This window comes from Idiotropiscis lumnitzeri, chromosome 18 (genome assembly GCF_059441095.1).
Source record: "Idiotropiscis lumnitzeri isolate Australia: NSW breed Sydney's pygmy pipehorse chromosome 18, RoL_Ilum_1.0, whole genome shotgun sequence".
NCBI classification, from domain to species: Eukaryota; Metazoa; Chordata; class Actinopteri; order Syngnathiformes; family Syngnathidae; genus Idiotropiscis; species Idiotropiscis lumnitzeri.
The window spans coordinates 13,908,802-13,925,216 of NC_142408.1; the positions used below are offsets into that span (position 1 = coordinate 13,908,802).

Below are 16,415 nucleotides of genomic sequence, written 5' to 3' on the forward strand. Positions count from 1 at the left end.
AGCATTAAATACACATATAGCTTGGGTTATAGTAGCAGCTCAGCTTTGAGATACATCAAATGAAATAGTACTCGGGTGGAAGTAAACCTTAAAATGGCAGTAGAGCTCAGTGTGGAAGGACTTGGCCAGAAAACGAGAATGCGACGGGCTGTAGGACAGCTGCAGTTAAAAATATTGGTCGTAAGTCTCCTTCGGAAATCAGTAGAGGTGTGGTCTAGATGGGCAAGTTTGCACCCTGAAACTGCTCTGGTGCCCATAAGTGAGATACTGAACCTCCAGCTCTTTTGTGGTAAACTACTGCTGTGCTGCTGTCTTATTTTGGCATCCATCTTCAGAGCAGGAAAGAATATCCAACACATACTCTTCATAATCCGTGGGCGCAGGAACACATAGTCAACACCTGTTTGGACCACGTCAAAATACTGGTGCAGGTGGTGCAATTTTGGTGAATTTTTATTGGGCGCAGGCAGACAGATTCTGAGCCTCGCGGACATGTCTGGATGCCATTGTATTTCATTCATAAATATGACTGATTCATATTTTTGCTATTATGGTTTTATATCCTCCCACTGGTCGGCACACACGATGGGGGTGGCACACTATCAATCAGGGGCGGGGATGGAAAAAATTAGGTCTGAATAGTCTGTCTTTATTTAATTATTATTTAATTAAGTTAATTTAGTTATGTTATCTTATAACAGTGTTGACTTGGACTGACAGTGTGAAGATATGCCACTATCTCCCTTCATGAAGTTATTTGGGGAAATGTATGAAATGCCTTTAGGCAAATTCCTTTATTTCTATAAATGAAGCAACTTATAAAGGTGGTTTTTTTGCAGGTCAAAATGTGTTTTGAGAAACAAAACGAAAAAAAAAAAGAAGCTATTTTACCCCATCAGCCACCTTTGTTTGCTTTTGCCTGGAACACGTTGAGGTCGCAATTTTTACAATCCGAAGGCAACAAATCCGTCATCCCACTTTTCTGGACTGCAGCCTCACTAAAAGTGTGTGTTCGAGCGTGTTTGTGTGTGTGGGTGTGTGTGTGCGCACGGTTGTGGTGTTGCGTTAAGCCTTCCGGCTTTTGCTCGAAACCCCCCCCCCCAAAAAAAAAAAACCCCATCACAAACGCATACTCAATCATCAGAAGTTTAAATGCAAACAAATGTGCACTGCCTCCCATTTAACATGAGTTTAAATGTGATTGGCTCATTACGAACACACATACATCCAAATACAGTGAGAGGAGGGTGATTAACTATGCATGCTTGTGAAAACACATTATCTCGTTTAATTAGACTTCCCCCAGTTGTACAGGTTATTAATTACATTAATGTTGGAAAAGAATTGTTTGGTCTCAATTTGACCACAAAATCCTGGCATTTGAACATGCGTGTGTACACTATTGCTATCCACCGTATAGGGTGTATACTGAACAATGCAGAAAGAGTGAAATACTGGAAATAATGAGTTTGACATAATCTGACAGGAAAACGGAGATCAAGAGTTCCAATGAAAACTGGCTTTAATGCATATACATAACTTTTACAGAACACCGCTGTGTGCTACTGTTTTACACCAGCATTATATTTAGACCAAAGTCACAATGTGAAATAATAGCTTTTTAAAATGACATATTTTAAGCAAGCAATCAACTGTAGCTGTGCCAAATATTATTTCAATGGTGAGTTTATATTTTGCTCTGTTAACTTACTGAAGTGAATAAGTGCATTGTAGGATAAATGACAAGCATCAGAGAATGTATTGAATTGCTTCATACATTCAATAGAAAGGCACTTTCAAAAACAGTTATACACTGGGAAAAATAGTGATTTAACATTTGGATTGTTGGAAAGGGAAAGAATTAAGTAATTTAAAAAAATAATGCATAGACAGACATCTGTAAACTATACAGTGACAAAGATCCCCTCTAGTCGACCGTTATTAGCATCAGACACAAGACTTTGGCAAAGGTTCAATTAATCATTTCACATCCAAATACAGTTAATACAACATTAAATATAAGGCCTCCTGATTTTTGACCAATCTCTCAAATATAATCCAAGACTAAATACTGTCATTGTTTATTTTCAAAAACTATGGCATAAAACACCAATGAAACTAAAATAACTAACAAATTGCTAAATCTGTAAAAATATATTTTTGCACTCTTTCATTGCAATGTCACTGCTTTTATTTTAAAACTATTAACTAATATTGCAAATATTGTCATGTGCTAACGACACATTTACACATTGAGCCTTTTTTAAAAATGCTTTTTCACATATTTGCATAGAGATTTTTGTATAAAGCATAGCTTGTGCTTACCTCAAACTTTTTGAATTCTACGTTTGGGTTATGAAGTCAGACACTCGGCAGGACTTTATATGAAGTCTTATGACTTTTTACGAAGGCACATGGCATGTCCAAAATGCAGACCATACAATTAGACTTATTAGAATAAAAAAAAAAGCTATAAAGTGAGCCCTATATTTTGAAAAGTAAATAATCAATCAGTACATATCAAAAAGCATAGATACCTTGAGGATTTAAGGCATATACATCTCTTTCAAAGTTAAAAACTGGTATTATAGCACATTTTCACTTTGACAATGACATAGAGGGACACATTTAGAATAACTGCTGAGGAATTAGAGTCACACCCAACCCCTCTCTCTCTTTCTCTCCAGGTCCTGAGCATTCCATGAATCATCAAAGTACCAGCGACTCTCTCACTGCTCCTGACCATCTTCCCGCAGCTCTGAGGGTAGAAACTTGTACTGCTGCTGCCTGATCATGGCCAGCCTCTTCCTGGCCTCATCCAGCTCCCTTTCTTTGCGAAGCATCTCCTCTTGTGCAGCGATGATCTGCAACACCAATATTTTGCTGTGTAAACCCTCATTTTTAAATATAAACATTTTTACTTACTAAAAATAAATATTAGTTGCTTTTTTGTTTTACTGATGAAAAAATTATTAACGACAAACGATAAAAATTTTTTAACTACTAATTAATCGCAAAAAAATCTGTAATTAAGTGCGATTAATCACATTTTTAAACTAGTATTTTTTTGTTTAGCTTGTAACAGGTATTTACTTGAATAATATCTGGTAATTAATGTAAAATCACCAAATATCAAGTGTTTGTTTGATTCAAAGACTGTTCTAATGGCATTCTTTGATCATTGAATACGATCTAAACAGAGTCATCTTTACAATCATTTTCCTTAGCAATAATTCTCAAAACGTTTAGTTCTGCAAAAAAGCACCACAATCCAGCAGTGTTGGTTTGCAAAGCCCAATGGTAACTTGAGCAGGGTGCTTTGTTCTGTAATGATGTGCTAAAGATGTACAGCTAATATAGTAGACGATTTCAATTTGGCTTTGCAAGATATGAAATTTATTTTTCAAGTAAATAAAACTGAGTTAAAATATTTAACTGTGTTTAAAAAAAATTCTAATTAATCTCGAGTTAATGCTTTCATTTTGACAGCCCTAGAAAATACTGATTTACGCTAATTGAATATATGTTAAAATACTGGACTCATTATTTGTGTCCACACTGGAACAACCTGGGTTATTGGAACCCTGTCCGGTGATATGATGAGACTGAGAAACTTGTCAAGCATGTGCAACAACAAGCAGGTGAGGATTACAAATAACAAGTGTGTCTTGCCGACAATCAATCATGGTGGTGGGAGGAGTGTGTGTCATGGTCTGTGGATGCATGAGCGCTGCAGTACTGGGGAGCTACAGTTCATGTGAGACGTTACTAAATTTGTGCCCTCCAAAAACATTGCTATAGTCAACACTTGAGCGGGTTAATCCATCCAACAAATACAGTATGGCTGTCCTATGCCTAACCTCATCGGTTGTTTATGCCTACATTAGATCATCAACTTGAATGACTTGAAATGTCTGCAGTTCGACTCACCTGAGCGATACCTCCCACCATCTTGCTCTTGACCACCACTGCTTGGTCATCCTGAGCATCAAACGCTGCTTTCTGTGCTGCTTTCACCAGGTTATCCGAAGCTCTCTTCACAGCATTTCCAGCAGCCTACAGAAAGACAGACATCAGTTGAGAAAAAGTGCATACAAGTGGCACTTAAAAAAAGAAAAAAAAAACATTTATATCTCTAGCTGTACAGTAAAATTTGATTGAAGGCCATTCATGTGTTTTGATGATGACGTATTTTCAGCGAAATAAGAGAAGCTATTTGGAGCAACAGACACACAAATTAGTCTCTTGTGAGCGGCAACTCCTTAAAGGGCAAGGAAGCAACCACCAGTGCTCTTCCACTAGACCTGAAACCATAACAATGTTTTTTTTTTTGTGGTGCCTGGAAATTGCTGTAAAAGGAAAAAGTGTGGACTGGTGTACTGCGCTCAAAGTCAAACATTTCTCTCATTGGTTGGGGAAGTGGAGCTTTCTCTCCTTTTGTGGCTCTGTGGGCTGGAGCAGGCGCTGAGCTAGTCGTACACGACACAGTCACAAACACATTATACAATCTTTCTACTTGTTCATCTTTGATTGGAATGTTTCTGTTAATCAGATCCTTGACGTGAACTTTCAACAGCATTAGGCCCAGGATGATGGTGGTCCGACGATAAAGCTGACGTCTCGAATGATTTCATTTGATTTTGTTAGAACAACTTCACTAGGATATAATTCACGCTTTATCCCATGGTCACACTGGCCCTTACATTATGCTGCAACTCTTTTATGATTCATAGTAAATAAAATCCATACAAAATACAAATTACAAAGAAAAAAAAATATTTGTTACGTGTAAAACTTTTGACATGACAGCTTTAAAAGATGTGGAGATTAGCTTTAAAAAGCCTCATTGCAAAGTGAAGAGACAAGATGCTAATAGTGTAAACATAGGTCAGGGTTCATGTTTCAAGTTGTGGGTGCCATTGGTTGACTTGTGGATGGTTTCCAAAATCTCCCTGGACATAAATGTATGGGAATTACTGTAGTGGCAGCTGCAGGCCCAGAAGAGGAGGGGATAAGCCACTGCTGATTGGATCAGAGAACACGAGCTGGCTGGGACTGGCTGATGTGTTCTCAGCTAAGATACACAGTCATAAATAAATAGAACATTTAGTGGTGTTTGCTATGATGGGAGAGAACAGCACTTTCAATGTCTTGGAAGTAACCAAAGTTTCAGTTTGACATTTCAGTCAGTGGTACAGTGCCTTGCAAGCGCCTACACTCCAGAGTAGCGGGGGGGAAAATGGTAACCTCAATTGGGTTCATGAACTGTGCTTCCTGACATTCGCACTGTAAAAAACCGCAATTTGTATTTTTTGGGGTTAAAACAGCATTTAAGTTGGAACAACTTTAAAATATGGCATTTATGGCAACATTGTTAGTTATCGCAAATGATCAAGAAAGTTCTATTACCCAAGTTTGTTGCATTGAAATTTTGAGTTCACTCAAGTTTTTTTTTTTTGAGTACATGCTAAACATTCAGTTTTGCTTTTCCTCACACACCATGATCGTCATTCGCCCCGAGCATCGCATAATTCACGTACTATATTTTGTTGTTGTTTTTTTTGCTGTAAATTACCCCTCAGTACAGCTCCCTAAAAGGGGAAAGTGCAAGTCATTCTGCAGTTTTTTTTTTAGAACATAACGTCCGCTATAGAGAGACAGACGGCCGCTTGCTGCAGCAGCCAGCAACTGCTGTGCACAGTGGGGACTCGTGGAAACGAGAGCTACAAAGCGAGGTAGCCGGCACTTACTGTCATGCAATTTAAAGGCACATCGCACCAATGTACTGGTGTGTGTGTGTGTGTGGGGGGGGGGGGGTGCGTGTGTGTGTGATTCCAATTACATGTATGGTACTTAAAGTAAACTTGTCAATTAAGGCACAATTGTATACTTCCCCCCCCCCCCCCCCCCAAAAAAAAAAACCACCCCCAAAAGTCTACTAGGCTACAGTCACACTGCAGGGCGTGATGCCCAATTCATATATATTTTTTTTGTTAAGTCAAATGTTTTTTATGTACTCATTCACATTACAAAAAACAAATGTGACTTCTAATGTGAACGCACGGGACACGCATGCACACAAAGCCTGACGTGGAGTGACAGGCGTTAAAGATACGTCACTCTAAACGATTTACGGACGTAAATATGGCCCAGTGTGCAGGGGCTCATCTTATATTTTGGGGGAAATGAGGTGAAGCTTTTAAGACTTGTCATTTCATGAAAATGTCAACTAAAGATGACGAAACATCATTGCAACGCATAAAATTATCGCAAATGTCCACTTCATGCCTCATGTTTTGAGTGGGATTCAATTCAAGTCAAATTTAAAGTAATAACGTGACCTAAAACAACTCTGCAGATTCATGTAAAATTGACACTCTGCCACCCAAGCACTCTCCCCCGCCTGTCCTGAGTGCATTTTGGGCTTTTGATGACAAATAGGTCGGATACATGCGATCTGACCGTTCAGATTGAGGTAACATTGCAAAAAATCTGATTTATATCCAATCTAGGACCACATCTGCTAGTGACCCAGGTCTGATTTGAGAAAAAAGTATTGCGTCATTCAGACTGTCATAAAAAAAATCTGATACAGATCAAATACGGGAAAAAAAAAAAAAAAAAGATTTAGGTCGCATTTGACTGCTGTCACGACGTAGCCAAATGGTGTTGGAATATCCAGGAGATGTAGTGGTTTTCATCTCACATTTACTACACTGTCAGAAAAAGTACTGTAGGGGTTAATATTTGTTCTCAAAAGGCACACATTTTTGTGATGTGCCCTGTAACATTCAGAAGAAAAACTTAAAAAACTACAAATAAGTTGTTTATGGTTTAAAAAATGGCCCAAAAAGGACCACAATACTAAATAAACTTGCCATCATACAGCTGTTAATCAGAATAGAGTTACCCATTGTTTGGTGAATGTGTGTCTTAATTAACTGCTGCATGACATTTAAGTTAGAATTTGCTAACGTGAAATCGTGACTGTAACAGAAGTTCCATTCTAAGCTAAAGCTAATGTGCTTACGACTGTTCACTTGATTGTGTCCATCCTGGTCCATGTTTAGAGCCTTCACCTTCTTCAGTAAGTTGGCAGGGTTGTCATTAGCTTTGTTCTCGAATGTAGACGATTAAGTGCAAGAGCTACTACCTGATTGTTGTAATTACAACTTAATACAGATCAAGTGTGGTAGGAGATTCATGTTATCATGTTGCCCATCCCTGGTGTAGACAGTACTCCAAGTACATCTAATATGTACCCAAAGGGAGTGTTTCTGAATTAGGGCTTTGCGTACGTTGTTTATGTTTGGTTCCCAGGAAATATTGAATAATTTATTTCCCAGATTAATGACATGTGACACCGTTGTGCCAAAATCACAACAGCCATGTGCCAACTCAAGAGTCTCATTAAAGCCCTGATCTTTGACGAAAAAAGGTAAATTTTGTACAGTGAGTCTGAATTAGGGCTAAAACGAGTCAGAGTAATTTCGGTACTGCAATAACAAAAAAAAAAAAAAAAAATACTCGAGGCATTATTTCTGGCTCAAGTACCGGCTTTACGCGTCTACTGCCAAGATGAAGATATCAAGCTAACCACAGCAACTATTGTTGATGTAGTGCATGACAATAATAAGCCACCATCGCAGTAAGAAGGCCAACTTCAGAATAAACCTAATCGTATCGAATAATATTTGGACATCAAGGCCAAGGTACACTTTTATTCTGAAGTTGTTCCGGACAGCTTGTCGCGACATAACAGCTGACTTGACTCTGTATGGGGCCGTTTGCCATCGCAAACTGTTGCTACTGACCTCAACAACACAAAGATGTCCTGAAATAATATTTAATCGCTGGTTCTGATGTCACTTTGTCTCTTAGATCAAAATCTATGCTTATGTTAAATGTTGAATGACTAAAGATTAATGTAGGAATGAAGCAAACCTGAAGCCTCTTCATGGTCTGGGAATCTTGGTCAGCCTTGACCTTGCAGGCCACCAGAAGCTGAGCAGTAGAAGCTGCCACCTGCTTGGCGGAAGATATGAGCTTCTCCTCACTCGCGTGTCCCTGAACCGCTGAGTTGGCAGCCTCACAAAGATTATTGGTAGCCGCAGCCACCATTCGAGCCTGAGGAGTCACAGTCATTAACATGTTAAAGTTGGCCCGTTATTACAGTAGTTGAAGCTGGATGTAGAAGACTCACAGCAGAAATCAGACCCTGAGACCACTGTCCATCATCCACTGCATTAGCTGGAATAGCTCCCACCTGTAAATATGTAAAAGGCTCAGGATGGCACGTTATTTTATGTTGACCTATTTGTTGCTCGGCAATGAATGTTGAGCTAATCATAGCTAATATTAAGATCTTAAGATAAAACACAGATGAATGTCTGTTTTAGGGAATATTAAGAAGATGTTAAGGGCGAATTCCATTGAAGGGGAAAACTCTAAATTAATGTACGTGGCTTTGTGCTCGTTTACAGAAATGGGAAAATGAAAAAGACAAGACATGACAAAGGAAATTGTGGATAGTTACATGTGTTATGTGAGCCATACCTTTCCTTGAGCCACCAGCTCCCTCTGAGCCGCGGAAGCAGCTTTGACCAGAGCACTGGTGGCTGCGGCAATAGACTTGGCTGCTTCTAGAATTTGCTCCTCAAAGTTCAAGCTCTCATCTGCTTCCTGTTTAGGGAGAGGGAAATAAACAGTCAATAAACACTTAATGTGCAACAGCTGTGATGAGATGTGAAGCACTTGTTCAAACAAAAAGGTGCCCTCATTTGGGAAAGTTAACAACTATGGACAGGGGTCAAGAATAACTAGATCAGATATGCAACCTGTCATGCCATGATGACTATATTTTGCATCCATTCCAAGATTTTATTCAAGTAAATATCTGTTACAAGCTTCGCAAAAAATTGTGGTTGAAAAATGTGATTAATCATGGAATCTTTTGCGATTAATTAGTTTAAAAAAATTAATCACTTGACAGTACTAATATATTTAAATGTATATATATATATATATATATATATATATATATATATATATATATATATATATATATATATATATATATAAGTTGCATTGAATCTCAGTGATCACTGACAGTGATCCATATCATGTATTTGTGTTTTCCTATTATCGTGCGGCCCTAAAATATATATATATTTTTCCCCATATAAAAACACATGAGATATGTATGTTTGCTATAGAAATCTACATTATATTTGTAGTAATCTATATTATTGCGATGTTTAACATGTAGCTGAAGAAATTACGTTTTTGCTTATCAAAGTAGTATTTTTTTTTCATGTTGCAAAATAAGCAAACTTAATGTGTTCTTAGCTAATTAATATACAGTGAACCCTCGCTACTTCGAGGTTCACCTTTCGCGGGTTCAGTGCTTCGCGGGTCTAAAAAATATTCGGGGGCATTGTAGTTTCGCCGAGCGGCACGACGGGGCGCTGGAGCGGTTAGACGGCCGGCGTGCGCCGAAGAAGAGCGTGGGCGAAGAGGAGAGTGGACGAAGAAGAGCACGTTCCCCCGGGCACGATTTGGGGCGACGTTTCGCGCGGTTCGGACCGTACTAGAGCTCCGGCCAGCATGCGTGGCAGTTAAGCCGAAGAGGAACAACTTCCGCCCGGGCACGAGCGCGGCGACATTTCGCTTCGTTCGGGACCGTGCGAGAGCTCCGGAGGAGACCGGCCGGCGTGCGTGGTAGTTAAGCCGAAGAGGAACAACTTTTTTTAAGCATTTTTGAAGGTGCGCCGCTACTTCGCGGATTTTCAGTTTTCGCGGGTGGTCTCGGTCCCCATTAACCGCGATAACCGAGGGTTCACTGTATATAGATATATAGCTAATATTGATATATAGCTAAAATAGATAATGTTCCAGTATTAGGTGGATATTGTGCAGTTTGAAGTTTGCATTGGACCAGTCAAATTCAGATATAAGCATACAATTCCATAAGAAAATTCTTTCTTGGCAGTATTTCATAGGCCATTATTTCGATATTTTTCAAAATATTGTTGCTTTTTGTGACGTTGTTAATGTGACATTTTGTCGACTGAAACCTTTCCATGTTAAATCCATTTGCAAATGCCCGTGTGTTTCGCACATCAATTCAACTCGACTCTGTTGCAGGTAACACGTATTTCTTTTCAATTTTACTGTCTTTTGTTTTTCATGTCGTTATTTTTCAGTTATTTGACTGTATTAGTGGTGCAAACCCGCAGTTCACCGCAGCTGACATTCGTGGTTGCATAATGCAGTCACACGTTGTGCTGCGTGCGGTATGGGCGCGACGCTCTGTAAATGAGAGTAAATGTGTAATTTTTCTCTTTTTCATAAAAAGGAATTCATTTAGATTTATTTTATACAATTAGATATATTTTGTGCACATTGATCACTATCTGAGATTAATATTGCACCCACCATTCTTTGTTGCAGTGTTGCAATAAAGAGAACACCTGAAATCCACATGAGTGTTTGTGGTGTGTTGAAGCGACATAAGGAAGTATGTGAGTGGGTCTGTATAAAATATTATTTAAAAAAAAAAACCACAGAACACAGAAAAAGAAACAAACCTTGGGTTTGGTCCTAGGTCTCAGTTGCTCTAGTTTCTTGGCAGCTGCTTCAATGGCTGCTGCTGCTCCAAGCAGCTCATTCTCAGCGATGACAGTAGGATCTTCAGGATCCACCCATTCGGTGCCTACAATACACTGAGAATGTTTCCAGCACTTTGGAAGACATGGTACTAGCTTCTATCAACTTCCTGTTGCACTTTAATTTCTGGCACAGAATAGTCGTGTAACCAAACAAACACTCACAAAAAAACAAAGAGGGTTTCTTGTTAATGTAATACACTCCGGTCTGGGCCTTAGAACAAAAGTGGATGTAGTCAAATATGTTCTTTATAAGTCCACTCTACTGTATCTAAACTGTGGGTGTCAAACATAATGCCCCTAATAAGCATACATTTATTTCGTTGTAATAATTTTTTTGTGGGGCGGCATGGTGGTTGACTGATTAGTACGTCAAGTTTACAGTACAGAGGTCATGGGTTTGAATCCAGCCCTGGCCTTCCCGTGTGGAGGTTGCACATTCTGCCCGTGTCTGTGTGGGTTTTCTCCAGGTACTCTGGTTTTCCTCCCACATTCCAAATGGTAGGTTGACATGGTAGGTTGATTGAACACTCTAATCATAGGTGTCAAACCCTGGTCCTGAAGGGCCGCTTCCATCTCTCCCTGCTGCAACACACCTGATTCAAATGATCAGGATCCCTATCAGGCTCCTTTCCGAGCATGCTGACCAACCAGGACTATAGTTTGACACCTCTGCTCTAAATGGACCCTAGGTATGATTGTGAGCGCAAATGTTTTTTTATATGCAATACATACTCCAACTGTACTTTTGTCTAATGGTGTACTTGTATCATTGCAGCATTTTTACCATTGCAGCCGTTTTATTTATTTCCCCTCCGTAGCATGGACAGACATTAGGAGTGTTTCCTTACACTTGTATATGTCGTGGGATGTAAGTGTGTATATAGATGGGGATTTGTGTATATACGTATATACTGTGTATATTTGGATGCTTTTTATGAATGTCTGCTGCTAATGTCTGTGCCTCTGTGTGATCTATAGCTTTGCTGCTGTAACACTGCAAATTTCCCCATTGTGGGACTAATAAAGGACATCTTTATCTTTATCTTTTTGTCTTTAGTCTTTCTATGATTGGCTGAAAACCAGTTGTGTATGGAGTATTAGTCAAATGAAAGATTAAAACAAAAGGTACTGTGTAATAAAGTAAAATACAATTCTCAAACACCTGTTTGAACTATCTGTCGCTAGAGATGTCAAGCAATACCAAAGTAAATACGTTTAAAACAAACCCAGAGAGCTCATGTATAAATTTGATTGAGAAACACAAAAACTAAGGACAGTTTTGCTAAAATTATAATTTAAAAATGTAAACTGTAATTTCAGTTGCTTTTATTTTTTTTTATTTCATCTCCCAAAAATCTTTTTCAATTTAAAATGCAGTAATTTCATTAGTTTTTGTTGACTATAATACTGGTTTCTGGACTTTTGACACAGAGATCAGTCAGTCCATGTGCGCCTGAACACCTCAGGCTCGATCCCGTGCATCAGCTTCCCTCAAGGCTGTGTTTTCAGCCTTCCGCTATTCACACGTCACACATGACTGGCTGCTCTCCCAACCATTAGAACTATGTGCAAAACCCTTTAAATATGGCTGCGTAATGTAAGACGGTACATGTTTATGTTGGGTTGACTAAGCCTGTTTTAACTCAAACTCCGATACTAAACGTCCATTAACCCTGAAATGCCCTCTTCCCCTCAAACACAAACACATTCTGAAAGAGACAGGACTCGCTACCCGACCCCCCAGGATCAGCATGAAGTCAAACATTCCAGGACGACTCGGTTACCATTGTTCGTCTTTTTGCCCCTTCAGAGACTGGTCCAAATTATTTAATTGCCGCCACCGCTCCTGCTATGGAGTCAGTAGTTGAGTTGGCAGCCATGCTATTTAGCATTAGCCGCTAACCAAAGCTAACCATGCGACTTCTCTTGTGATGATCTTCTCCAACAGCCGCTTTGTTTATTCATAATACATTATTTACAGTCCGACTACTGTAGAACATAGTTTAATGAGGCATGACTCATTCGCACAAAAAGGTCATACATGTAAGTAAAAGCACAAACAAGGAATCAACTTACTATATTAAATGGCTGCTGAATTTTTACGTGGCGGTTACAATACCTTTCATGGCCTCTGCAGCCTGGATCAACTCAGTGACAGAGCCGGCGACCCTTTTGGAGTAGCTGGCCAACTGCTGCTTCATGTCATGCGAGGGCTTCTGGATAATCTGATGGCGAGGGTAAAAAAAAAACAGGATTCCATTTAATGTATCGTGCACATATTGATCTCTCTGTAATCCTGCATCTGCCCGATAATTTTCACACATTATGTAATTTTCACAAAAGTCCTTAATTGTTTTCAGCATTTAATTTGTATTTAATTTACGCCACAACCCATTGCTGCATATTCCTGCGTGATGTTTCATTAATGCGTTATGTTTTACCTTGTGTTCTCAACGGTTAGCACATTTTACTTTAAAAGCCCCTGGTAATTCCCTGACTACATCATTGTGTCAATCTTTCAAGACCGCAAGTATCAGAGGAGGCAAAGTATCACCATAAATCCTCCACCATGCGCAACAAAAGCTCCGTTGTTTTTTCCTTATAGTCAACATTTCATTGCTATAAACAAGTCCACATGCAGTGGGTATAAAAAGTCTACACACCCCTGTTCAGATTTTTATTGTATAAAAAATGAGACCAAACTCAAACAAAGGTGATCTACAGTGTAACGTGTACAACTCAATTGAAATAAATCATTTCAAGTGGGGAAGCCAAAATAACTGAGATAGAGTGGTGACACAAGTGTACGTTCCCTTCTATAACTAATTGGGTATGTGGCTGTGTTAAGAAACCAATCACATTCAACCATTTAAAATGCCCCTGGTAAACCCCAAATAAACTTCAGCTGTTCTAGCAGGCTTTTCTTGACATTCCTTGGTCACATCACAGCACAAGCTTTGGCTGGTGAGAACTAAAAGAGCATCAAAAGTTTTTTTGTTTTTATTTCATCTACCACACCTTCACGCATCATATTTCTTCAGAACAAGATGAGAACATATATGCGAGTTAACACCTATCAAAAATATACCACAAGAAGCCTATTTCCCTAATTCAGTGAAAGTAATGGTTCACGGTAGCTATACTTGCAACGGAGATATTTATTTTATTTTCAGTTGGTGTCCTCAAACTGTCCTAGGTAGACATGCACTATTCAGGTTGGAGAAGTGTCCGACAGCTGCAAAGTATTAACTCGGCTCAGCCACTACCCGGCTCAGGTTTTTTTCAGATGTGTTGTCATGACAAGATAGAGGTGCGGACGCAAGAGTACAGGAACGCATGCAACAAGCCAAACCAGTGCAAATGCCAGCTCACACACAAACTTACACACGGCACACAAATAAACCCACACTCTCACACTCAGCTAAAAACAATTCCTGCAACCACTCTGTTGTTGGAGCTTCAAAAGCATTTTCATACACTGGAAATTCAACATGAAAAGTTGTAAAAACCTCACGTATGAATTCAGTTTAATCATTCTCTCTGTGTGACGAGGGTAATTGTACTGAAAGGGTAAGATCTCTTATAGCGTCATGTGATCCTGACTGGATTTGAACAAAAAAAACAAATTACGTTACTTAGCAACATGTTGAGAACCTCAGGAGTAGTACTGTTTCCTGACCAAATTGACTGTGTGTGGACATGATGGTTAATCCATTTCAACTGTTTGGAACAGAAGAACGTACTCAGATCACGTCTATAAAGCCAAATTGAGCTGATTTAATAGGCAGACTTAACCTAACCTAAAACAACTTGCAAATAACAGAGTATACGATTACCAGCATTTAACAAAGCAGTTTGACAGACTTTGGTAGTAGCAACGTGACAAGGAGCCACCATCCTTGTAATTCGCTCTTCAAACACTACTAAAATCACCCATGACGGAGAAATTCACGAGAAAACAATTGCTGACTAAAGTACAAGACCGCCTACACTGCTCTTCGCATGAATAATGTTTCATGTATAATGCTATTTAAGTCAAGTTTTTAGGGCAAGTGGCACAGTTTGAAACGTCACAGTTACTTTTGGGAGCCCACTTGGAGGACACCTATGAAATTCGAACCCTATGAGCTTATTTGTGGATATTTTTAGATGAACCTTTATAGCTAAATTTTACAGACAAAATTAAAGGATCAACTGTAGCTGTGGACACACGAACAAATACACTATAGTTGTAAAAAAAAAAAAAAAAGGAAAAGAAACATTTTGCCTTTATGGGAGACTACTGACAACATATTCAGGTTTTAGTATACTGCATTCCGTGAAATCTATGACAAATATCCCAAATGTCACGTATGATTGGGACAAAAAAACAGGACTGCCCTTTAAAAAATGTTAACTCTTTTGGCAGTTTATGCTATTTATGGCCTTTGATATGAGCATCTTGATAAGAAAATTCAAAATTCAATTCAGTATTGCCAAGTATATTCAAGTGTTAATTACATAGACAGATATGTTTACAAATAATGAAATTATACTTTTTTGACAGCAATTTGAAGGTGTTTTTCTGATCGGATTTTCAAACTAACACACAAAAATTCCCCAAAAAGTTAATTTCTCTAGAACCCTACATCCCATTTTCATAATTACTGTATTCATGCACTCTGGTTGAAATAGCCTTTGCAATCAGATTCGCCATTTAGACAGATTAGTACAATCACATAGTACATACTAGGGGTGAGACTTTAATTACTTAATTATCATGAATTAATTCATTACAATAGAATGAATGCATTAAGGGAGCCGTTATCATGCTATTTTAAGATTTCCACAGTTAACTATTGGCATAAATATTATATCACATCATAATGATATCAAACTTTTTTATGAAATCTGAGTTATTTGGCTGACAATTTTTCTAACTCGTAAGTAAGATGCCTGGCTCACGAAAACCCCCGCATGTCCCTTTTTCAGTACGCGCTTCCCTGGTACACCATTTATGGGTTAACCGTGCAGCTAACGGCTACCAAAATGAAGAAATCAGATCAACCCGCGTTGCTTGGACTGATGGGAGGCAATTTTCATTTCAACTATCTGATGGAAGCCTTGATAAAAGTGTAGTTTTGTGCAAATTGTGCAAAAAATAATTTGCATACCACTGCAGCACTTCATATCCCGTATGAAGAATAGCTAGGTAGAACATGCCTCTTGGAGCTACATGCTCATTGGGCAACGTGTCAGCACATTTCATGCAAGTGGATGTTAAGAAAATCACAAGAACCAGAATGCTTGCAAATTGGTGCACAAATGCTGCACAATCACAATGAGGAAACTGGGAATCGGTCAGATCTCTTTTTTTCAACCGTTCTGTTTTAATAGCACGGGCTGTGAAATTTGCAAAAAATTCAATCCGAGCAAGTTGTGACTTCATTTCAATATCCATTCATTGGCTTTGATGGGCACAATGCTCCCACCTACGTAGGCGCTACGTAGGCATGTACCATCTAAATGCAAATCACGTTGCAGTGAGCACAAAAACCACTGGAAATGTTAGCGCTAGCCATCCCAGTAAGAGTTTGAAGCAAACCATACTCTGGATTGTAGACCAGTGCTCCTCAACCACCAATCCGTGGACCAGTTCTGGTCGATGCTGCACGGAGAGACCGACCCAAAAAAGTCAAATAATTTGCATGTAAGTCAGACTCCCACAACCCCCCCACCCCGTCAATCATTGTTCACTCTATGCGA

At 39.1% G+C, this 16,415-nt stretch overlaps 1 protein-coding gene across 3 annotated transcripts in view; it reads right to left on the bottom strand.

Annotated features, from left to right (window-relative positions):
* Positions 1 to 1,504: 1,504 nt before the first annotated feature.
* The window catches only part of tln1 (talin 1), a 79,957-nt gene continuing 65,046 nt past the window's right edge, over positions 1,505 to 16,415 (bottom strand). For all 3 annotated transcript variants that reach the window (XM_088281506.1, XM_088281507.1, XM_088281505.1), the window contains 7 exons: positions 12,790 to 12,895; positions 10,590 to 10,714; positions 8,557 to 8,682; positions 8,204 to 8,266; positions 7,945 to 8,127; positions 3,931 to 4,056; positions 1,505 to 2,864 (listed from right to left, as the gene is read on the bottom strand). In XM_088281506.1, coding sequence (XP_088137632.1) covers positions 2,730 to 2,864; positions 3,931 to 4,056; positions 7,945 to 8,127; positions 8,204 to 8,266; positions 8,557 to 8,682; positions 10,590 to 10,714; positions 12,790 to 12,895 — 864 coding nt within the window. In that variant the 3' untranslated portion in view covers positions 1,505 to 2,729. The remainder of the gene's footprint in view (positions 2,865 to 3,930; positions 4,057 to 7,944; positions 8,128 to 8,203; positions 8,267 to 8,556; positions 8,683 to 10,589; positions 10,715 to 12,789; positions 12,896 to 16,415) is intronic.